Source organism: Octopus sinensis, linkage group LG4, assembly GCF_006345805.1.
Source record: "Octopus sinensis linkage group LG4, ASM634580v1, whole genome shotgun sequence".
Taxonomy (NCBI): domain Eukaryota; kingdom Metazoa; phylum Mollusca; class Cephalopoda; order Octopoda; family Octopodidae; genus Octopus; species Octopus sinensis.
The window spans coordinates 82,918,711-82,944,692 of NC_043000.1; the positions used below are offsets into that span (position 1 = coordinate 82,918,711).

The 25,982-nt window shown below is 34.5% G+C and overlaps 1 protein-coding gene across 3 annotated transcripts in view; it reads left to right on the top strand.

Annotated features, from left to right (window-relative positions):
* Nucleotides 1-16,684, top strand: part of LOC115210814 (heterogeneous nuclear ribonucleoprotein R) — a 51,106-nt gene extending 34,422 nt beyond the window's left edge. For all 3 annotated transcript variants that reach the window (XM_029779560.2, XM_029779561.2, XM_036502204.1), the window contains exons 4-12: nucleotides 3,104-3,211; nucleotides 5,288-5,464; nucleotides 7,404-7,539; nucleotides 8,376-8,584; nucleotides 10,890-11,063; nucleotides 11,188-11,303; nucleotides 14,844-14,965; nucleotides 15,766-15,887; nucleotides 16,231-16,684. In XM_029779560.2, the coding sequence (XP_029635420.1) occupies nucleotides 3,104-3,211; nucleotides 5,288-5,464; nucleotides 7,404-7,539; nucleotides 8,376-8,584; nucleotides 10,890-11,063; nucleotides 11,188-11,303; nucleotides 14,844-14,965; nucleotides 15,766-15,887; nucleotides 16,231-16,569 (1,503 nt within the window). In that variant the 3' untranslated portion in view covers nucleotides 16,570-16,684. The remainder of the gene's footprint in view (nucleotides 1-3,103; nucleotides 3,212-5,287; nucleotides 5,465-7,403; nucleotides 7,540-8,375; nucleotides 8,585-10,889; nucleotides 11,064-11,187; nucleotides 11,304-14,843; nucleotides 14,966-15,765; nucleotides 15,888-16,230) is intronic.
* Nucleotides 16,685-25,982: the final 9,298 nt, after the last annotated feature.

The following is a 25,982-nucleotide window of genomic DNA, read 5'->3' on the forward strand; positions in this document are numbered from 1 at the left end:
TTTTTTTTTTTTCTGAACCAGAATTCAAGGAATCTTATTTGCTTAAAAAATACTTAAGCCACATGCGTACATGGCATTAACAGTTCATTTCTTTTGTCCAAACTATTAGTGCCTTGAGCCAATATTCTCAGTTTTTTTGCTTAAACAAAAGTCATGCTGCATCTTTAATTTGAAGCTCTCATTCCTGCAATGTTGCGCACTAGACCAGGTAATTTTGAATTCATGAGGACTTGTCTTGCGCAAGAACCATATGCTTGTAATAACAGTTTTTGAATGTGAGCTCCCTTGCCCCAATATATGTTTTAGGTTGATCACTGCTGTTTGATTCAGCCTTTACACTGTTTACTGTCGACTTTGCCAGGAAGTTACCATCTAGTGGACAGTTCTCATTAATTCTACAGTTTTATGTATGTTTGTATGTGTGTGTTCCTGTGTATTTTTAAATTCTGTAATGTACATTTTGTAAATAATAGTATCATTGGCTGTAGCTTTGCAGTGAGACAATCAACATTTCACTGCATTTTGAGGGTGAGAGTGGAGAGTGACAAGGGAGTGTTGGTCAAATTCAGGCAAATAAAAAGTGCAAAGTATTTTTGTTTGATCTACTGATTTATTGACAATTTTATTTAACATCATGTATCTTTCTCTAATGTACCGACACTAACACACATATCTATGTACTAAATGTTACTTTTTAGGGTACTCATTGAGTTGAAGTATGCCAGAAGGCATTAGCCCTAGGTGTTGCATGCAGTGGGATCAAACAAGGGATCACATGCTTCTTGTGTATATATGCATGCATGTGTAAATGTTTCTACATACTTTCAGTGTTCTATTTGAACAAAAAGCTGGTGATTGTTTATGTCTTGTAAAAACAAATATATGTGCTGGATCTTGACAAGTTTGTCATGTGTAGAGACCAGTGAAACAAAATTACCATATCTGAAAAGCAAGCATTGGCTACAGGAAGGGCAACTAACCACAAAATACTCATCAGTAATTTTTATCCAGCTCGTGTTGGTATAGGAAGAGCAACAACAGTGAGAAGTTTTGTAGCAATGATTATTTCTTATTAGAAAGACGATATTTATATTTTCATTTTTTTATCTGGTCTATTCTGTAATTGCTGTGCCGACACTTACATCACAAATAACTCCATGCTAATTTTCCCTGTTGGAAGAGTTTTTCATCAGACTAGACTCATGCTCTCAAAAGCAAATGGCTCTTTAGAGATGTCCATGAAAAGTGAAGTCTTTGACCTGCTTTTGCTTCACTACTTAGATAATTTCTGTTCCACTAACACCCATTGGTGCCTTTACTAATGGTGCTAGTGTCATAGCTCCTGTTTACATCTCCTGTTCTTGGAAATACTTGTCCTTCATATTTAGCTGGAAATCAGATTAAATAAATTTTTTTTAAATCAATACATCGGACAATACAGTTTGTAGAAAAAGATTACCAGTTATGTTGATCTTTGGTTTGCTCTTTCAAGACTTCAGTGGAGCTAACCAAAAAGAACATCTACTGCAGTATCATTGTAGGTACATTACTGTTGTATTTACAACTGAAGAGTCCAGATAAGAAAGGTTGTTATTTTTTCCAGTTAGCAATTGAGATTGATGTGAGTAATTAAGAGTTGGCATTAATTTTATCACTTCTTAGTTTGTTGCAGCAGCTGAAAATATTTTGTGCTATAGAATAAATTTCCCCCTAAACTGGAAGCTACCATTAAAAAAAAAGTTATATAAGATAAAACAGCTGAGTGAGGTTCATAATAATAGTGGTACATGTGTTAGATTTATAGCATCTTCAGCATAAAATCATTTAGCAGCACATTCCAACCTAGGCTCACAGAAGTTCTGTCTCCTTACTCTGCTTCTACTAGTTCCATCCAAGTCACATGTCACCCACATTGTCATTCCTAGGCCCTGCATTAACCACTACACACTCAACCTTTCCCTGTTAGAATATTGGCCTTCTGGAAATTTTACCTTAGCTTTGTCTTTCCTTGTCTTTAATTTACAACTGTTGAAGAAGATCAACTATCCTGAAGGACCAGTAACAACCGTGGAACCTTTCCTTTCAAACAAAGCAATAAAACTACAGTTAACAAAAATATTATATGTATGTTTACTTAGTACCTTTGGAAGGGAGATGATTGTTACCACTTACCTGAAGTAGTAACTCAAATAGAAACCATTATTAGACATCATTTCAGCATCAAACCTTTGCAACTTTGGTGAGTTACAATCCTTTACATTCATAGTTCAGATTTCACTGAAGTCAACATGAAGTACCAATCAAGTACTGGAGTCAATATAATTGACTATAGTCCTTCCTCCCACACACCAGATAAAGTTCTGAGGTCAAGTTCACCTTTTATGTTTTGGAAGATAATAGACTAAATATTACTAATTTATTGGGAGTCAAGTATATTCTGCCTTCTTATAAAATTGTACATAAAAAAAATCATTGTTATTTTGACTAGTGTCTGAGCATTGTTGACTTGTAGAGCTTTGTCACACACAACTGTTGACACATGTAAGATGGATCCAGTTATTAGCTAACTCCATCGTGAGGATTGTCCCACCACCTTCTTTTGGCTAGGAAGGGCTCACAGTTTTCCTCTATCTTGGTGACTATGGTTACAGATGTAGTGTGGTGGATGAAGTTGAAAAGACTGAAGACTTTAGACTTAGACTTTTTCACGTTCCACTTAAAAAGAAAATTGAGGGTGAAGGGGAAAGTGCTGCCCCCCAGTATTTTTGTTGAAAGGTGGTTGAATGTGGTGAGGATGACCCATGTGAATGGGCCTACCCTGAACATATATTTATAGGTCGGGGGATTGAGGAAGAGAGAGGTGCCCTTGGTGAAAGGAGTAACCAGGATATATGGTGTTCCTTGGTTGGCCTCCTCATTTGGGTAATTTTATTGTTTAAATTTTGTTAATTGTTATTATTTGTGTTGTATACATGTGTTTTTGCTCTAAGCTCCACTTCCTTGTTTTGTATTGTTCTTTTTTATTATGTGTTTGGCCCTTGTGGCCAATAAAGAAAATATATTTATTTCTATCGTGACATTCCAATTTTATTATTTTTTTTAGGAAATATTAGCTCGTACAGGTTACACACTTGATGTTACGACAGGACAGCGGAAATATGGCGGTCCACCACCTGATTGGACAGGCATATCACCAGGTTCTGGCCATGAAGTAAGTGAGAACATTACTACTACTACTACTACTACTGTTTAGGCAGCAAGCTGGCAGAATCAGCACACTGGATGAAATGGTTAATGGCATTTCTTTTTGCTTTGTTTTATGAGTTCTAATTCTGCCATGGTCAACTTTGCCTTTCATCCTATTAGGGTCAATAAAATAAGTAGCAGTTGAGCATTAGGATCTTTGTAATTGGTTAGCCTCCTTCCTCAAAATTTCAAGCCTTGCACCTACAGAAAAAAAGATTATTGTTAAGGCTGCCAGAATCTAGCGGTATTTCTTCCAGTTCAACTCATATTCTGAGTTCAAATTACACCAGCATCTGTGAATTAAATACCAGTCAAGTACTGTATTCGAGGATATTGATTAATCCCCTCCCCTCAGAATTGTTGGCCTTGCGCCAAACTTTGAAACCATCATCATCGCATACAGTTTCACATTATATTGTCTTGTTAATAAAGTAAACATAATTTTGGATCTTTATGTTTTGGGTTCAGATACTACTGAAGTCAATTTTGCCTTTCATCCTTTCAGGTTCAATACAGTAAAGTACTGGTCATTTACTGGGGTCAGTATCATCAACAATTCCCCTCATCCAAATTTCATAGCTTGCATTTGTGTTAGAATCAATTCTTATTATAAAGGCAGTAGATTGGTAGAATCATAGGAGTATCAGTTAAAATGCATCAGCTCTTAACATTCAGAAGTCAACTATGCCATTCATCCTTCTGGGATTGAAAAAATGAATTACCAGTTAAGTACTATGATCTGTGGTATTGACTTACCAACTCCTTTCAATCAAAACTCCTGGCTTTGTGCCTAAATTAGACATCATTGTTTCGGATGGTGAATTGGCTGAATGATTAAAGTATCAACAAAATTCCTTGAGGTATTTGTTCTGAGTTTAGATCTCACTAAGATACAGTTTTATGGGACTTATTTTCATTTCACTCTCTAGAAGTATCAACCTACCAAAATTTCAGTTGACCATCAACCTCAGCAACAACTCATAATTTCAGAAAGGACTGAAGGGTCCTATAAGCACTGACCTGTTCCTTTAGGCTAAAATAATTTCTGTATATTGTACGTGTATATTCATGCTGACATATATGCATATATACATAAGGATAGGGAAGCCTATTGTGTCTGTATGTGCACCTACACATATTAAATTTTGTCTCCTCAGATGAAAAATGTTGAGTATATATTTGTTCCCTAGCTCTTCACTTTTGAAGATGAGTGGTATAAAAAAAATAGAAAGAACCATTGTAAAACAAGTAAGAGCTAATGACAAAGAAAGGGCATCCAGTTGTAAAATAATGCCTTAATAATGCTTTCATCCAAGCCATTGTAGTATGGTAAAATAGGCATAAAATATACAAACAGAAATATGTGTATGTATGTCTGTGTATATATATGTGTGTGTGGTTGAGATGTTTGCTTCCCAACCATGTGGTCCTGGGCTCAGTCCCACTGTGTGACACTTCAGGTAAGTGTCTTCTACTATAGTCCTGGGCCCACCAAAGCTTTGTGAGTAGATTTGGTAGATGGAAACTGAAAGAAGCCTTTTGTACATATCTATGTGTTTGCTGTTGGTTCTTGGTCCCTTAACTTAGCGATTCAGTAAAAGAGACTGATAGGATAAATAACAGGTGTAAAAGATAAATGCTTGGGTTGATTTGTTTGACTAAATCCTTCAAGGCTGTACCCCAGCATGGACACAGTCCAGTGACTGAAATAAGTAGCAGCACTCACACATACAACCCCAACATTACAGCATTGCATTCTTGAAAAATCTTGCTTTTTGGTGGAATTTTATCCCATGTAACATATTTTCTATTGAATTCTCTATTATAACATTTTTGGAGATGCAATGCTTTCATAACAGTGGGGAGACATGTATGAGCATGTAATTCTGTTATAAATTTATGTGATAAGAACTGTTGATTTGTTTTAATATAAACAAAAAATCTACCAAATACCCAGTGCCATGAATCTAATGACCCCCAGAATATTGCAATTTTAGGTATTTTCAGTGAAGTAACTGTTCATTCCTATTTTCTATTTTAGGTCTTTTGTGGGAAAATCCCAAAAGATATATTTGAAGATGAGTTAATTCCGTTATTTGAAAAATGTGGCAAAATCTGGGACTTGCGGTTAATGGTTGATTCAGTGACTGGCTTCAGTCGAGGATATTGTTTTGTGACTTTCTGTGAGAAAGAAGGGGCTGTAGAAGCCAAAAAACAGGTTAGTTCCTTCATAACCATCACAAACCTTTTTCTTTTTTAATTTTATTTTTGTTGGATTTATCTGCAAACATTTCATATTTTATCTTCTGATGCATTTGTTTTCTGGGGTTTTTTTTTTCCATTTCTTTACATATAATTTCTTTAGAATATATATTTCTAACTCAATGGTTTATCAACAGCTAACAATAACAAAGTTATTTTACTTCATCCTTCAGATTTGTTGATTAGCTGATTAGCTTTTTAAATTAACTGAAATAATGCCAGTGCATCTCACCCTCATTTACTGTCACACATATAAATGTTACCTTTCTTCTCTTATATCAATATTATCTTCATCATCCATATATATATATGTGTGTGTATGTACACGTGCTTATTAAAACTGCAAAATCTTCACTGTTACTCAGAATTTCACATTCCTGTTTATCACACATTCATGATAAATACAGTATTCATCACAACTGTCCAATGAGCAGGAACAGTTGGTGAAGATTTTGCAGCTTTAATAAAAGCATATTACTCTATTCCAGTACGATTTTTGTCCACCTTGTTTTGTATTTATGTGCTTACTTGTGTGTGTGTGTATGTATGTATATATATATATATATATATTATATATATATAATATATATATATATATATATACACACACACACACACACACCACACACACACACACACACACATACAGATGGTTGGATATAGATGCAGCCATGGCTATATGGTTCAGTGGTTTGCCTCCCAACCACATTTCAGGTTCAGTCCCACTACATGGCATCTTGGGTAAGTGGATTTGGTTGATGCAAACTGAAAGAAGTTTGCCATATTTGTATATGTATGTGTCAGCTGTAGAAACCATACCAATGCTGGCATGAAGCCCTATGCCTCACTAGATCCTGTCAAACCATCCATCACATGCCAGCAAGGAAAACTGAGATGATGATGATGAAGTTGACAACGATGATGTGTAGGTATGCTTGTGTCTTCTTGTCTTGACTATGCGTGATAGTTTTAAATAAGCATCACCATCATACAAGCAGTGTCCTTTATTTCCAATCTTCTGTGAAAATATATCAGGGCTTGGCCACAGGAAGGGCATCTGCCATAGAAAATCTGCCTCAGTGGTTTCTATTTGATTCATGCAAGCCTGTAAGTGGATATTGAAATAAATGATGATGATTTATATGTGTGTCGTCATCATCATCATTGTCATTTAACATCTGCTTTCCATGCTGGCATGGGCTGGATGGCTTGACTGACAGCTGGCAAGCTGGGAGGCTGCACCAGGCTCCAATCTGATTTGGCAAGATTCCTACAGCTGGATGCCCTTCTTAATGCCAACCACTCTGAGAATGAAGTGAGTGCTCTTTATGTGCTACTGACATAGGAGCCAGTCAAGCAGCACTGGCATCGACCATGCTCAAATAGTGCTTTTTACGTGGCACAGGTGCCAGTCAGACGACACTGGCATCAGTGTGTAATCTTTATTTCTACTATATCTGTCAATATGTATGAAATTATACGTGTGGTGTATATATATTATAGGGTGGTCCAAAAGACATGCTCATAAAGGTCAGTATTGCTCCTGAATTGTCAAAAACATGCTTCAATTTTTCTAAAATTGAATAAAATAAATAAAATAATGATGAATACATGTGCTTGTACATGATGAACAAAATTAATAATAATAATGTAATAGAAATAAAATCTCAAATGTCTGATGTGTGACTTTTGGCCAGGCATATATTACATACACATATACATGATAAATATACACACATACATTGTGTGTGTATGTATGTATATATGGTTTTCTCTCAATTACCTAACTTTGTAATTGATCTGTTTTCAAATTAATCATATGGTTAATTTGATCTTTCTAATAAGCTAGAATTTCCTTTGTGTACTTAAATTTTTTTTTTCTTTGGTTATGATAGCTTGACAACCATGAAATTCGAAAAGGTAAACGCTTGAAGGTGAACATATCCATTGCCAATGTTCGCCTGTATGTTGGCAGTATTCCAAAGAGTAAGTCAAAAGAGGACATCAAAGAAGAATTCTCCAAATTAACAGGTAAGCAAAAATATTGTATATGATTGTTTAGAAATATTCCTTTCATAGTGTTTTGTTGACATTGGGAATTGCTTTCTCCCTCCCTTGTGTATATGTGTGTATGTATATATATATGTATTCATTTGTATATAATTTTAATAATGTAGGATTGTATTTCATGTGTATGTATAGTGTGGATGAGGTAGAATTGGAGTGTGTGTGCATGTGTATGTATATATATATAGAGAGAGAGAGAGAGACTGAAACACACGCAAAGGGTAATTGTAATTTCTGATTGTTTTGCCTTGAAATACTAACAATATGCCCTCTATCTGCCTAAGTCACATAGGCGATCGCTGAAGCTGCATAAGTGTCTTTATTGGGACTATGATAATACAACATTATGGTAGTTTCATGAAGTATTGTATCTTCTAAAGCAAAGCCCAAGGATATATGTGTACTATACCCTTTCTGTAGTACTAAGTATTACAAAGATACAGTACTATATACTATTAAAAAAATTATTTTATTAGTTTTAAGTAAAAAGAAAAACTTTCTTTAGATGGCCACAAGTTTTGCTTTAGCATTCAGATTACCCTCTCAAATGTAATGCTTATTTATTCACATTGTTTTTGAGATTTTGATGATGTGTTTGTTTATTTTCACAATAACATAGTAGGTTGGATCTGGTTAGTTTGAAAATAAAACAGGTAGAATATTTGGGCTGGATATGACTGCTTTATTACTAAAGGATTAAAATTTCCCTAATGCAGACAGTTCCTTGTTTTTTCTTTTTTTTTTTTTTGCCTTGTATGCCTCTAACACTATGGAGTTGTTTTCCATTGCTTACTTTGCAGAAGGTCTTGTTGATGTAATTGTTTATGGCTCAGCTGACAACCCCAAATGGAAGAACCGGGGGTTCGCCTTCCTTGAATATGATTCCCACAAGAGTGCATCTGCTGCAAAACGGAGATTTACTTCGAGGAGTTTGAAAGCTTGGGGAGGGGAATTTGTTGTTGACTGGGCTGATCCTTTAGAGGAACCTGATACATCCACCATGTCCAAGGTAAATATTGATTTGTTCATTGTAATCATAAATTTCTATATTTCTATATACTGTGTGTATGTGTCACAAACATCACTACTATTCAATGTGTTCCTTTTTTTTTTATTTAAGACAAAGCTGGTTATGATTTGGGGTAATTTGACTATTATTTTAAGCAGGTCAAGTGAATGTGCAGAGGATTCGTTTGGCTCAACAGTTGAGCGGTCAGTGATGTTAGGTTGTCTGATTACCATCAAAAACCTTGTATTTAAATAGAGTATCTGGAGCAATTCAGTTTTTCAAGTGGGTAAAGTAGTAAACTAGCTGCTCATAAGTAAGGTGTTCAAATCTGCTGTAGTCAAAGTGCTGTGTTTCTGGGTAAGAACTCTTTATTTTACAGAGCATCATTGCACGTAACTGGAATAAATACCAGGCCATTGGTTATTACATGTAGTAGACATATGTTCTAATATCCAGGAATAGGATTTAGACTTCATACTCTAAAAATCAGAACTAAGCACTAGCTCATAGCTTGGTGTTTTGGAGACTTTTCCCAATCATCTGTGGAAGAAACTGGTGCAGATATGGGTATGTGGTTAACAAGTTTGCTTTGAGCCCCCTAGTTCAGAGTTCAATCCTACTGCAAATATTTTTGGTCAGGAAATCTTCACTGTAACCCCAGGTTGATCAAAAGTTTTGTGAGTGAATTTTGATAAACTGCAATTGTGGAAGCCATTGTGTATATGTATGTCCACTTTTCCATGCTTTCATGGGTTAGCTAAGATTTTATTGGGCCATTATTTCTACAACTGGATGCTCTTCCCAATGCCAACTCCATCTGTTTGCAAGAAAGCTATTAACCGTACTCTGTCTAACAATGAACAGCTCAGACTGGCTTTTGCAGTGGACTACAACCAAAGGATACTGTCTGTATTAACAGTGAGACTTGTTTACAGTTTGACCACACTTGAAGAGAAGAGGAAATAGAAATTCACTCACACAAACGCATATGCATGCACCTACATGCACACACACAGATACACGTGCATGCACCTACATACACTCATGCACACACAAATGCATGCATATTCCTGCACTCTCAGTTACTATCTTTTGTCATTTTTATCAGCAGAAATACTGTGAATAGTCTAATGCAAACCTATAAACTGACTTTATCATTCAGAAAAATGCTGGGCATAATAAAAATAGAATGTTTTGTTATATTTGGATGTCTTTCTTACTACTAAGCAAACAGACTAGGAAGTGTGTTTCATCTAAAATACAGCAAAAAGGGTATGGCAAGAATTGAACACCTTAACTACTGTTTCACTCCATGTAGATTGAAACAAGCAAAATTTGCGTGAAAAAGAATTGTGCCGTAATTGTAATTCTATTTTTGATTACAGGATTTTATTGTTTGTAGTACCCACTTTTTCCAATACTACTTCTTCCTCAATTGTAAGTTACTTAGTGACTTCACTGGTGCTGGCTTCACATAAAAAGCACCCAGTACACTCTGTAAAGTGGTTGGAATTAAAAAGGAATCCAGCTATAGAAGCCATACCAAAGCAAACAGTAGAGCTTTACACAAGTTCTCTTGCTCACCAGCTTCTGTCAAACCGTCCAACCCATACCAGCATGGAAAGTGGACATTAAATGATGATGATGTTACCATCTATTTTGTCGTGCTAACATGGGTTGAGTGAATATATATTAAGATTTTATTTTGCAGTTGAATGTCTTTCTCGCTGCTAACCCTTGTTTTTCAAGCAAAGAGCCTTTTTATTACACTTTTCTTTGGAAGTGCAGTGCTAGCAGAGAATTTGTTGACAAAGAATGTCAACAAACGTTAATGTTTTTAACTCAGCTCTTTTCAAACAAAGCAAATAATCTAAACATTTATACACACACATATGCACACACACACGTGTGTGTATGTATACATGTGCAATGGCCTTCCTTGGAGTTTCTGTCTACCAGTTTTACTCTTAAGGCATTGGGTGACCCAAAGCTAGCATAGAAAACATTTGCCTAATTTGCTGCACAATGAGATGGAACTTGAGACCATGTGCTAGCAAAGCAAACTCTATGTTCACACAGCCATGCCATTGCCTGTTGGAAATATATTTATTTTAATTATCTGCTAATATTTTTCTAGTCACAGATAGACATTGCTACACTTTACCATTTCAGTATATTGATATTCATCCTTTAATCTGGATTTTAATTCTTTCCTCTTGTTTCTTTTCTCTTCTTTTCCCTTTAATTCTACCCTCTTCCCCTTCCTTTTCCTCCATTTCCGTCTGTTATCCCCATCCATCACCAGGTAAAGGTATTGTATGTAAGAAATCTTACCTCAGATGTTACAGAAGAACTTTTAAAAGAAAAATTTGGATATTTTGGTAAACTAGAACGAGCTAAAAAAATAAAAGACTATGGTTTCATCCACTTTGAAGAACGGGAAGATGCTTTAAAAGCTCTTGAATCTCTGAATAATCAAGTAAGTAGCATTGTATTTCACATGTTTGTCCTTTTTTTTATCTTTCATATATTCGCTATTAAACCAGAAAACTGTTTTGTTGTATTTGTTCCCTGTGTCTTTGTTTAATTTTTGTCTCTTTTAGAAAATTGGGGGTATGGAAATAGAAGTATCATTAGCAAAGCCTCCCACGGAAAACAGGAAAAAGGAACAGCGCAAACGAGAACAAGATCGTAGAGGTCCTGTTGCCATGTACCCAGGGTAAGATAAGACATATTTATATATCTTGATCAAGTTTATTCCCTCATGGTTCTGGAGTCAGTCTCACTGTGTGACACATTGGGCATGTGTCTTCTGCTATAGCCCTGGGACAACCAAAGCCGTGTGAGTGGATTTTGTTAAGAGAAACTGAAAGAAGCCCATTGCATATGTGTGTATCTGTCCTCCAGCAATGCTTGACAGCTGGTATTGGTTTGTTTATGTCTCTGTAACAGTAGTTTGGCGTAAGAGACTGATAGAATAAGTACTGGGGTCAATGTGTGTGGCCAAACCTTTCAAGGCAGTGCCCTAGCATGGCTGAAATCTGATGACAAAGAGTAAAAGAAGATACAGTTGTTGATTTTTGTTGGCCTCCTTTACATTTGTACTGTCCAATAATATCAAAAGAAAAGATACACATGTACATGGGTATTGTAAGAGCAGGTGTGGTAAGAAGTTTGCTTCCAAACTATACAGTTCCTGATTCAGTTCCACTGCGTGGCACCTTGGGCAAGTGTCTCCTATTATGGCTCCAGGCTGATCAAAAGCCTTATGAATGAACTTGGTAGATAGAAACTGAAAGAATCTTGTTGTATATATGTATGGTGTGTGAGTGTATATTTCGTGCCTCCTAGTCTTGACATTGCATGATAGTTATGAAATGATTGTCACTGTCATACTAGCAGCACTTTCCATCTCCAGTATTCTGCAAGAACATGTCTTGCCATTGAGAAATATTGCCTTGCTTGGAAACAGATAACAGTTGGTAGCACATAGGACATCCGGATGTAGAAAATGAGACTCAGTAAACTCCATCCAACCCTTGCAAGCATGGTGAAGTTTATGTTAAAATGATAATAATATATATGTGGTAGATAGAAACTGAAAGAATCTTGTATATATGTATGATGTATGAGTGTTCAGCTTTTGCCGAATGATCTGCACAAATGATTTATTACATCCATGCTGCACATTATTTCATTCTCTCCATCAAATTGACATTGACTGAACAGGTGCACGGTGTACCACACTTAAGCTGTTGAAGTGATCACAGAGCAACGTGAAATGAAGTGTTTTGCTGAGGAACACAATGCACCACCCAGTCTACAAATTGAAACCACGATCTAGCGATTGCAAGTGCAACACCCTAACCACAAGGCCATACACCCTCTATATAATTCTATATGGGGGTGGGTAGAATGCACACATATTCAAATTTAAATAGGATTGGTTTAAGGATAATATTTAATATGAAATATAAGTGTAGGTATATAAAGTTTCCATAAGATTAATCAAAGATTATACTGAGGTCAGCCAAATATAGAGGATGCTGGGAAGAAAATACACACATGAACATATAAAAACTTTCAATATACTGTTTTTAGGTTACTCCAAAACAATCTTCAATAATCCCATATGCATTGCATATGGGTTTATTGAAGATTGTTTTGGAGTAACCTAAAAACAGTATATTGAAAGTTTTTATATGTTCATGTGTGTATTTTCTTCCCAGCATCCTCTATATTTGGCTGACCTTAGTATAATCTTTGATTAATTTGCATGCAATAATCTCAATGCTATATGGTAGTGAGACATGTACCCTGATGCAGAGGACATATAAAGACTAGAGGAATGAAGTTAGTATGCTCCCTTTGATGAGCAATGTCAGTGTAAATGAGCAACAGAGAAAAGTTAGGCACAAGAATCATTAGATGCAATGTACAACAGAGAAGACTGCATTGGTTTGGTCAGGTGATGCATATGGATGTGAGCAGTCGCATACAGAAGTGCTGATCACTTAGTGGAAGAGGTTGACCTAGGAGGTATTGAAGGCTGATCTCAATACACTGAGCCTTGTGAAGGAAATGACAAAGGATCGAGATATCTAGTGCCTTGCTGTACACACGAAAACCCATTTACTGCAGCAGAATTGATATCCTAAAACCACTTTGATAATGGTTGTCTATGAAGGGCTCTCTCCCATTCCCACCTGCATTCTCCCTGCCTTGGCAACCATTTCCCTCTTCATTTCATCCCCTAATACCCATCACTTCTCTATTACCTGAGAGCAGAATAGGCACTTACATCACCCTACCCCACTAGCTTTCTCAGTTATTTTCCTTGCCCCCACCCCAAACCACTTCCATTTCTCATTATCTTCCCCTGCCTGCTGTCTCTACGAATCACCTCCTTTCTATGTCTTCTCTCCAGTGTGTGGTTAACACCTTTTCTGCTATCACCCTCAATGCTCTAGAATGTTTATCGCCCCCACCCCACCTTTCCTATTTTTCACTTCTGATGATGACCTCTACTCTGCCCATTTACCCAGTCCAAATCTCTGTATCACCTTACTTATTCTCACTACCCCAATGTCCAGACACATCTTTACTATCATCTCTCACTTTTGTTGTACTCTCTGATTCACCCTCTCTCTGACTCATTTACCTTTCTTTTCCAACTGGAATATCCATGTATCTACTCTTCAGCAAAACACATATCCTTGTTCCTGTATATCTTTAACCATTTAACATTCAGATTAGTCTGAAATGTAATCCTTATTTGTTCATATTGTTATGAATTAATCATGCATTATTTTGCAGCTTCACGATTTCAATGATATTATTGTTTATTTTTACAATGACATTGTAGGGTAGATGCGAGAGGCTGGATCTGACCAGTTGGAACATAAAACGGGTATATTTTGGCCAGATGTGGCTGGTTTGAATGCTAATAAGTTGATCTCACGTTAACTGGCACAAAGCCCTCCCCCTCCCAGTTGAGGGGTTTTTGTCTTGCAAGATATTTGGCAACCCTGTCAGTGCTGGTGCCATGTAAAAAACATATATTAATCTGGTGTAGTCATAATGAATAACTAGAGAAGTACAAAGGTAATAGAGTGTAACTGTAGACATGGCTCTGGAGTGAAAAAGTTCACTTCCCAGACGTGGTTTCAAGTTCAGTCCCACTGTGTGACATCTTGGTCAAGTGCCTTCTACTCTAGCCCCTGGCCAGCAAAGTCTTGTGAGTGGATTTGATTGACAGAAACTGAAAGAAACTTATTGCACACATATACCTGTACATATCTGTGTGAGTGTGTCTTCATGTTTATTCACCACTCACTACTTGACAACCAGTGTTTGTTTACATACCTGTAACTTAGTGTTTTAGCAATAAGTACTGGGGTCAAGCCATCAGTGACTGAAACAAGTAAAGCATAAATAAATATATTTATAGGTATGTTATTGTGCCTCTTCATCATAATATGGTGTGGTAGTCATAAATATCACTATCATATAAGCGGGTGTTATTCATTTCTAATCTTACATGAAAATGTCCAATTATGGATTAATTCAGGGTGCAGTTTAATAAAGTATTGCTACCATCGTATGGAAATTAGGGTATTTGCTGTGGTTTTTATGCATCCAATTTATTTTCCTTTATTCCATATTAAGCTCAAAACTTATTTGAGAGTATTGGAGTGAAAAATGTTAACAGTTCTTCTTCACATATTGTTGTTATGCATCTCATGTTTATTTACTGTAGATATGACGACTACTGGTGCATGCCACCAGGACGCATGCCACCACCTCCTCCTCCACCACTCTCTGGACGTGGCATGAGGCGACCACCTCCCCCACCCCCTCCTCCTGCCAGGGGTGGTTATGGTGAGTACTTGCGTGCATATGTTTGTTTGCATCATATATGTGTTGTTTATATGTTGTTTATCATATATGTGTTGCATCATATATGTTTGCATCATATATGTGAGTGTTGTTTAGCTAAAAGTCAGGTTTAACCAGCAGATCTATAATCAAAAACCTTCCAGCTGTGACTACTGTCTTCTTTCAGACTTGGTGAAACCAATGATTACATTATTTAATTCAATGTGTTCTTCATTTTTTCTTAAGATGGTAGGGCATGATTTGAGGGAAACTTAACTGCTATTTCTAGCAAGTTAATTAACCTCATTAAAGTTACCTTGTTGGTTTGCTGCATGTGTGTATATATGTGGAAATAGTTTGTCTGAAATCCATTTCAGTTTAATTCGCACGTGAATATTCCAGCAGTTTACATTAGAGATTAAAGAAACTGTGTGTTGTTGTCTTTAGATTAAAATAAACAGGTATCTTATTTGGCCATGTGCTACATGGTCGATATATTTAAAAATAACATTGCTTGGCTGGTTTTACTTTGCTACATAATTGGAAACAGAATATTGTCTTTTTATCTGTGAGTATGTAAGAAATTGCTCACTTTATTATTGATTTTCTCTGGGTGCTGTTTAATGGTGTTTTCCCTCTCAGCACTTTCTGTTTCTTTTGTCAAGAAATTTATCTAAAAATATATTAGTGTCTACTTAATTATTCATTTGACTTAATTAAAACCACTTTCTCTTCCTCACATATCTCACTTCCATGTTGAAACACTGATGTTTTTCTAATGCATTTTGTTTATTTACCTACAGATCCTTACTATGATGACTATTACCCATATCCTGAAGAATATGATTATTATGGAGCATATGCTCCTCCACCACCTCCTGGCCCACTTCGAGGTCGTGGAAGAGGTGGAGCACTACCACCACCTGTAAGTGAAAGCTTATTGTCTGTTCTGATTTAAACATCATTCCTCTGCTTAATGCGATTCAATTCACCATAAACTCACACCCCTAACAGTTATATTTCCAAAGAGAGAAAATTAATCACTCTCAGTATAATAGGATTTATGCTTTGTCTCTGCCTCATTACTTCAGCTAGTTGTTCGTCTGTGTTTTGAGATGATGTGGTTCTTGTGATGAGGAAGAATGTATTTAATTAGTTGGGATTTATTTTTAAGCATCAAGAACAATTTATTAAAATTAAAATACATTCTCTTATTTAAAACAGTTTTTCTCGATAAATTTTCCTTTTTCTCTTTTTCTAATTTTCAGCCTGTTCGAGGGCGTGGTGCTCCTCCCTTCCGTGCAGCAAGGGGTGGCATCCCTGTAGGCAGAGGAACCAGAGGGAGCAACCGTGCAGGTCGAGGTGGTGTACCTGCTCGTGGAGCACGAGGTGGAGGTAGTGCAACACAGAAAGCGGTCCGAGGAGGCAAGCGGAAAGCTGGTACGGACTTTAGCCAAGGCCAGTCAAAGCGAAGAGTGGTATCAGATAATTGGGGAGCTCAGCCTATTGCTCAGCAGCCACTAGACCAGTCCAATTATGGTACTGGATCTGGTTACACGGGCAATGATGCACAATGGTATCAGGATTCTTATGGTGGAAACTGGTAGATGGCTTTATCGGCAGCAATGTCTCTTTTTTTTTTTTTTTAACAAAAGCAAAAGAAAAAAAAAATCTTCCATTTCTTTGAAGCAAACTCTCCAAAAATTCCAAAAAGAAAAAAAATTGAAAATAGTGAAACTGATTTTTTTTTAAATTTAATTTTTATGTATACATTTATCTATACCTATCTGTCTATCTATCTATTCATCTATATATATATATATATATATATATACATTCATACATGTATGTATATGTATATTTAAATATTTTCGTCTTAAGTTCTCCTTTTTAACAATAGTTCAATCATTGGAATTCATATTAATTGTACATCAAAAAATCATGAGTGAGCTGAAATTGTCCTGCACCCCCTTACTATTCACCTCTGTCTAAATTCTTCATTTGATTTTTTGATTTTTCCAACGATGGTAAAGTATGTTGAGCTCATCATGATGTCATTTCTCTGAACAGATTTTAAAAACATAATGGAGATCAATTCGGTTCATTTGTTTGAGAAAAATGTGTCCCTATTGTTTGGATCTAAAATTTGGTTTCCACCATATATATATGTGTGTGTGTGTATGTATGTATATATATGCACACACACACTCATACACACACAGATATATATATATATATGTATGTAGTAAAGTTCATTCTGCCACCCTTAATGTTTTAAAATATATATACTGTTTGTGTGTATATTTGTATATATATATATGTGTGTGTGTGTGTATGCGTGTGTGTGTGTATACATATATATATATATAAAATATGTATGTATTATGTATGTATGCACATACTCATATTATATACATACCATTTGGCATTTAACAAAAATATATAAGACAAATGAAAAAACTACAGCAAAAAAAAAAAGAACTTGGCTTTTTCTGTTACATAGCCTGCCATAAAAAAATATATAACCCATAGCAGAAAAAAAGAAAAATATGGAAACAAATCAGAAACCAAAGCAAAAAAAAATTTTAATATTAACATAAGAAAAAAAAAAACTAAAGTGGTATTTCATATATATATAGTGACCAAAATTTGTACAAAATTCAAATTGTAAGATTTTAGACATTATTTTTTAAATAGTAATCTAAATTTTTTTCCTTTTTTTTTGTTTGATCATTTTTGTGGGTTTCTTTTTCCTAATCTTGCATTATTCATCTTTGAGCTATATTATTTGGTCTTGGATGATCTTTTCTTGTCCTCCCCTCCACCTGACCTCACTTCATTCCGTTTAAGTAACAAACCCCTGGTCCAACACCAGCCCTTTCCCCTGTTTCTTTTTTTTCCCTTTGTAATCCTTGTTGAGAAAACATTTTAACTTGAGATCAATGTATCGTGCTTTTAGTTTAATTTCCTTTCTTTTTCTATTGACATTTTTTGGCCTCCTTTCTTTTGAAATAACTTCTGTTTTTGTGTTGTTTCTTTGTTTTCTTCAAATTTTACAATTACAAGACTTCATAATTTATTTTAATGACTGATGTACACATACAAACACTTAGACATGTATGTATGTATATATGTGTATACACACACGCATGCACATACATATACATACAATACATTTCTTGAGAATTTAATGCTTTGTAATGGTGTTTCCCCCATCAGACGTATACAGTCACTTAATATCATACACTCTTAGACTGACATGTACATGATAACCTACTCTAACTGGTGATGGTGGTGGTGGTTCCAGTTGTAAAAGTCGTATGCATGCTGGCAGACACGATAAAGGTGATTATTATTGTTAAAGTTATCTATAGATCACATGCCAGCACTACCACCATGTGCAGTCTTTGAGAATTTTTGACTTCTCCTCAGCTTTGTCTCCTTTGAGTTATTTCTGTTAATCTATTTATTTTTTCCTGGCCACTGATACTATTAAGATGTTTAATCTCAGCAGAGTTTAGCTTCCTCTTCACTTTATATTTTGAATATTTTGTGTGTGTGTGTGCGTGTGTAGATATATGGCTGAGTGAGATTTTAATTATTTTTTTTTTATCTATGTAACAAATGTTTTAATGTATTACTGTAGTTTGTGTCCTTTTGCATTGTTGTTGTTTAGGCCCAGGTCAGCCTTGAATTAGCAGACATGTCCATTCTGTCTTATTCAGACAGTGTTTAGAGGACAACATTGTTCAATGTGTCCGTTTCTTGTTTAGCAGACTGCGGTTTGAGGGAGATTTGGCTGCTATTTCTGGCAGGTTTGAGTGACCATGTAGCGGCTCCTTCATTGGATTGTCTTCATGTTTGTTGATCCTCTATCGAAGTAGTTTTAACATATCATTTTTGTGGTGTTTCAGTTTTGAGTTGATTGTTAGGTTTCTTGTTGGTTGTATTCTCCCATAGTTTCTTGTCAGAGAAAGAAGAGCAGAATGGTTGTTTATTTATTTATTTATGTATTTTTTTTTCTTATTGTTTACATTTCTTTCTGATGTTCCACTTTAGGAAGGAATGATGCTGTACAAACAATTAGACTTATAAATATTTTATCTCACTGCACCCAATTCTTATGTCCCTCCAAAAGAGAGAGTTGGCTAGAGATATATGTATAGACCTCAGTTCTCGTCTATTGAAAAAAAAAAGATGTGACAGGATTTCCTCATTTCACACACACATATATATGTATGTCTGTAGTATGTACAGGCATAGATAGATATTTGCATATATAACCTAAATGTGTGTCTCAGTGCCAATTTAGTTTTTCTTATTATTGAAAGGAAGTTCCATATATATATCTCATCTTGAACATTAGTTACTATATTGCTTCTGTAACTCATTATTCTCATCACTTACTCCTACATAACATTGATGAAACTTCCATCTTTTACCATTCTCTCAAATTTTCTACTCCCCACCTGTAAAAAGACACAAAAAAGAACAATGCAGTCTTCATCTTAAAAAAAAATAGATAAAATATAATAGAGTAAGTCTGAGAGAGAGAGAGAACAATTTGCTGTATATTATTCACTTTATATTGGCCATTTATAATCACAGCAGGCCAACAAAATTTATGTTGTGTCCACCTACTCACTGAAGTATTGACTTCCACTTAAACTGAATTGTGTCCATAATCAAAACATGTAACATCTCTCACTAGCTCTTTTCACATAGCTTCTATTAACCCTATAGCTTAAAGTGTGACGTTAAGTCTGCAGAAATATAGGGATGCTTACCTCTTAATCTCATCATCCTTTCTTTTGTTGTTATATATTTCTATTGGTGCCCCTTGAAAGAACTACTGGGTTACTTCACCAAATATTTCACTATTTCTCATTGCTATTAACATATAAACTTCTATTTTTTCTCCTTATATTTTGGTTGAAATTCCCCCTTGTATTATTTCTGCTAAAATTCTTCTTTATATATTGTACTCTACTCATCCTTGATACTCATTTAGTTAAGTGGGTTTTTATTAAATTTTTAAGAATATGTCTATCTTCTATATTATATCTCCTTTCTCATTCATTTGAAGCTGTTTCTAGTTTTCTCTTTACATGTGTAAATATTTTATCACACTCAATCTCACCAACCTTGGTGGACTTGCATAGGGCATGAATACTGTCTCTCTCTCTCAAAAATATACTTGTGTGTGTATTGATGTTCTTGTGGAAACATTACATTTTGAATAATGGGAGAGAAAGATAGAAGAAAAAACAGGAAGGTAACTGCTTTAACTGTTGGCCAAAAATTGAACATTAATACTGCTGAGGGTCAGAGGTTATTGCATTGGTTTTGGTTTCACTTGAATTAAACTTACATTTGTGTGTCTCCAAACTGGGCCTGGCTCTACATTACAGCACACACCATAATTTTGTATAATATATATTCAAGTAATATATATATTATTTAATTCATCTACTCTAGTTGTCAGTTACTGTGGAGTTTCACAGATGTCTATCTGGTTCATCAGATAACTTATACAGCTTATTCTGTTTGAGTCATCTAGGTATTGGAGATCCTCCCGAGTACCGGACAATGGATCAACTGAATTGTGTGATTATACTCAACCATGGTATTGAGTGCTTTCCTCCTCTATTTTAAAACCAGCAGATGAATGTGTGTGTGTATGTGTACACCATTGGCCTGTTACTCTGAAGTTTCCACAATGTACTGCCACTTCTTCAGACAAGTTAGACAGGTCATGGGATTTCGTTTGCAATTATTTCCACTTTCAAAATAAATTGAAAGAGAACTCCTTTCTTACATACAGTACATTTCTAGTGTGTACTTAGTTCAGACTGCTTTGCATTTCATTATTCATTTCTAGGGGTAATCCTCAGATGAGGGTGGCTGGTGGCAATAACACAGGTATGATTAGTCTGTAGAACAGTAATGTGTGTGTGTATTTTGGTTTAAATAGGATTATGTAAAGTATATGTGTTTATGCTTGTGTGTTATACATACATAGTGGTCTAGATAAGATAATTGTCTGAGTTGAATTATTTTGTTGCAGTTCTTAATAGCATGTCTCTCTCAACTAATTAATTCATTAACATGTTGTTTGAGTGATCTGTAGAAATTATGTCAGATAAGAGGTATCCCCAACATTTATGCCTATGTAACATAACTAAGTTGCTGATTTTCTTTAACTATTAATATTTAGCTAGCATAGGGTGGTGAGCTGGCAGAATTGTTAGCACACTGGGTAAAATGCTTAGCAGCATTTCATCCATCTTTACATTCTGGGTTCATATGCCACTGAGGTCAATGTAATTGACATAGCCCCTCCCCCGAAATTGCTGGCCTTGTGCCAAAATTTTAGATAAATATTTAGCTAGTATATTAATTTCTTTTTAATGGTTGAGAAAAATAATATAGAATCCTGTACATGATTATTTCTATTGCCACACATTTCGTTCTCTTTTACAGTTTATGGCAATCTTATAATTTAATGATGGAGAATCTCTTAATTCTAGATTGAAATACAGTAGTGTTAAGCCCTCTCTGTTCCAAGTTCAAAGTCAACTCTGCCTTTCATCCTTCTGGGCTCAATTAAATATTTCTATAAAGCATGTGAATAGTATTATAATAAAAGTCAAACACATAGGTGATAATCTGACACAGTTAACAGGCTTTTTTTTCTGGAAAAGTAGTGATTAGTTGTTATTTTTAGCAAGTTCTGTATATTGGTCAGTATTGTTGAAATAGGTAATTTATAGACAATGAGGTGGTCATTATATATAATAGGGTTTTTAGTGTGGTTACTAAACTTTCGATGTCCTCACCTGTTAGGTTTTCGCATTTTTCTTCCATGTCCAACACTTAATGTTGGTGTCATCCAATATGTGATACTAGGATATTAACTAAATACTAAAGCTTTAATATTTCTTGTTGACCTTATGAAAATATATCCTTTAGCCCTTCCTTATACATGCCATTGCACAGGTATGCTTATATATTAGCTACATGTTACCCCTGGTCAAGCAGATTTATGATCAAAAGCTTTCCAGCTCACTACCAGCCTGCCTTTTTCTTCAAACAGCTATATTGGGGATTATATTTTCCACTGTCCCCTCCCTGTTTTAAGACAGTAGGGTTTGATTTGAGAGTGGTTTAACAGCTGTTTCCAACAGGTCTAATCACTATTTAAAAATTCCTTCAGTTCACACCTATTATTTTATAATGTATATGTTAGGTACAGGCACGGCCATGTGGTTAAAACACTCACTTTAGAACTTCATATTGTTCTGGGTTCAATCCTATTGCATGGTCAACTATCTTTTGCTATAACCTTAGGTTAAGCAATAGCTTGTGAGTAGAATTGGTAGCTTGTCATGTGTATGTGTAAATAAATATATATATGTATGTGTGTGTGTTGCTTAGGCATTGCAAGACCAACAGCCTGGTGTAGAACTCAATATATGCTTGAGAATGAAGTGTTGAGTGGTAATAAGAGAGAGGGATGACAAAGGAACTTCATTAGCTTATGGCTGTTTCTACTATAAGATGCAGTGGACTCAAAGCTGAATGCCTGAATAACGCCTTATAGCTTCATTGGAGCCTTGTCTATGAAGTCATATATTATATAGATATATATATGAAGTTTTTGCTATTTCTTTTCTAGGCAGCCGGTAGAGCATTGGTAATGTCACACATGACTTGCAGTCATCTTGTCTTTTGCTTGAACAGCTACAGCTGATTCCATGGAATATTGCTGTATTCAAATTGCTTGGATACTAGCATGAAACCATGGCATGGAGGAAGTAGCTACAGGTACTAAGTAATATATATTACGTGTGTATCTGTTTTTATGTTTATTGGTAGTGTGTCAAAGGTATAATTTAATGATACTCAATGTAAATACTGAGTTCAATAAGATTGACGAGAGAAGTCCTTTAGGTTGGTGCCCTGTGTGGCTACAGCACAATGATCAACTACTTAGACAAATTAAGTGTAGTTCACCTAACTGTAAATAGGTAGTTAGATCTTTGCTGTAAATAGGAGGAGCGCTTCATAAACAGACGAGTCATTTTTACCAGCTTACTATAAGGCTGAACTCAAATGTTTACTTATTGGCTATATATTGGCAAAGCTTCTACTTTAATTCTGCTCAGTCTATTCTATGAATGTGTATGTTGTTACTGTACACACACACATGTGGTCATTACACTAATTCCATCTGTTAAGATATGTAAATTAGTAATAGTAATGATTATAATGATAATATAAAAATAACCTTTATAGTTGTGTTTTTGACAAAAAATTTTATGAATGTTTTGTGATATGGACTTATGAGATGTTGTATGGTACCATCTAAAAACTAACAGTCAAAAACCACTTAACTCTCCATGATAATCTACTTCACAACGGTCAACCTCTGTTAACATCAGAAACACACCATTAACAATGCTCTATATAACATATACAAATCATTACATTAAAAAAAAAATTTTTTCCTCTTCCTTTTGTGTCTCTAATTATCTTTTGATGAATAATCAAAACGAAGTATTTCATAATCTCATTGCATTCAGTTCCTAATTTCTGGACAGTTTTTATAATTCATTACCTCTACTTCACGTCCCCATCCCCACCTCTCCCTCTAATGATGCTATCAAATATCATAATAAAAAAAAATGTTTGATTGATGAGCTGAGAAGAAATGTAGTTGCTTGTAGAATTTTGCATGTGTTTGTGAGGGAGTAAGAGAGATATTTCAAGCTACAGCTACTTTTAATAATAATAATAATAATCATCTATGTACAAGTTTAGTCACTTTTTAACCCCCAAAACCCAATTATAGTCCTAGAGCTGTGTTGACCTGCACGCTACATAACCTATCAGTTTTATTTCATTTTCATTCTTATGTTTTTATTGATTTTTATTTACTGAACCTCCTCTTTCTCTGATATTTCTCCCCCTCTACTTCTTCATAATAATAATAATTATTATTATTATCTCTGTTGTTTGGAATCCAGCCTCCTTTCACATATTATTAGCTAGTGGCACCCCAGTTATTCTCCTCCTGTATTGACACTACTATAAAACCTGTACAGATTTTTTTTTTCAGTTCTATTATGCTGGCATATATATATATATCTCCTGATTCTTCATTCTTCTCCATTTTCTATTCATATTTCAAAGAAAACTTAAATATTTATTCTGGTTTCAGAAAACTGATCATTTTGAAATATATTTTATACCAAATTATGAAAAGAAAAAAAAAAGAGAAAAGAAAAAAAATATCAAAAACCAACAAACTTTAATTATAGTTCTCATTTTGTCATTTAGTTATTAAAATATATATATACATATATATGCACATAATGTGTGTGTGTATATATGTATATATATATATTATATCTATATATATATTTATATATAATATATATATATCTGTATATTATATATATTTATATATTTTACATATATCTATATATATACATACACCCTGTAATGTTCATTTACTTTTTGGCTCATTAAAAAATATAATAAAATAAAAATAAAAAAATTTTTAAAAACTTTGTCAATTAGTTTAAAGTGGAATTTTCTGGCAAACTTTGCTATATAATTCTAGATAATATATCTCTATTACATGCATTCTGAGAGGCATGTTCTTGTTATGTTATCATTCAGAAAACTCAGGCACTTATCTACTCTCTCTCACACACACACACACTTACAGCAAGAGTAGTGTGCTGCTTTCAAAATTAATGACATAAATAGAAATAAACAAATCTGCTCAAATTCAATTATTTTTTCGCTATTGTTTATTTATTCCCCTCAAAATTTGCCCATTTTTTAAAAAATTCATTTTCGTTTTTTTTGTAACTCTCTTTTGGCACAGTTATTGGCAAACACTAACCCAGTCAAGAAATAATCTATTCTTTTTTTGTCTTGTCAGTTGTAATTAATCTCTTGAACAATTTACTTTAAATGGTTGGTTGCCAATGTATATATTATTATTATTATTATTATTATTAATTAATTAATTAATTTTAATAAATTTACATTTTCATATGTTGACACAAACCATCACTCAGGATTGTAAGAACAATGTTTAAAGAAATTTAATACTTCAAAAATTAAATTATTATTTTCTTCCTATCAAGAGCAAGACAGTTTGTTCCCTTTTGATTAAATAAATTAAAATTGAGTTTTAAAAAAACCAAACCTTTTATCCTAATCTTCCACTATACATGTGTATGATTGCATAAATTTGAAATGAAGCAAAAACATTTCTCATTCTATTCTAATAACAATGTTTTTTTTTTTCATTTTTGACATTACGTATCTAAAACTGTATAAATATTAAGTTGTCTATATAATATATTTCTTTTCCTTCACTACCAAAAGTGCCTTCTTGAAAAAACATCCACATTTTAAATGTCGAAAATTCCTTGAAGTATTTCTTTAGAAGGAAGAAGAATCATATTTTATCTCCTAGTTATTCATCAGTGTGTGTATATACATATGTGTGTGTGTATAAGTGTGTATATAGGTCTTATTTTCAAATTTATATCTATATAGGGTGCTCATATCCTTTCTCAATGTCTTGCAAATTACTAAATCCATTGTAAACTACCATCCCACTAATTAATCTTTTGAATTAATCATACTCTTTCTTCACCTCCTACTCCTCCTTTGTTTTCTACAATATGATGTCACACAGTTTTTACCATTTCCCATCAGTCTGTGACACTAACTTTTTCCTATTTTCTATCTTCACATCTTTGAAATAGTTTATTGTAACCTTCCTGCTTGCAAAATACTAAGTTGTTGACTGTTGAACTGACATTCAAGAACTAAATCCTTCCATATTTTGCGACACATCTATCTCAGGGAAATTTCTAAAGATCATGTCTTCTTCCATGTATCTTTCTAGAAAAACAAAAAAGAGCAACAATTATTTAATTCTAGTTCTTTATGTTTCACTGCCAATCTTGAAGTAGATAGTTGAACTAATAAC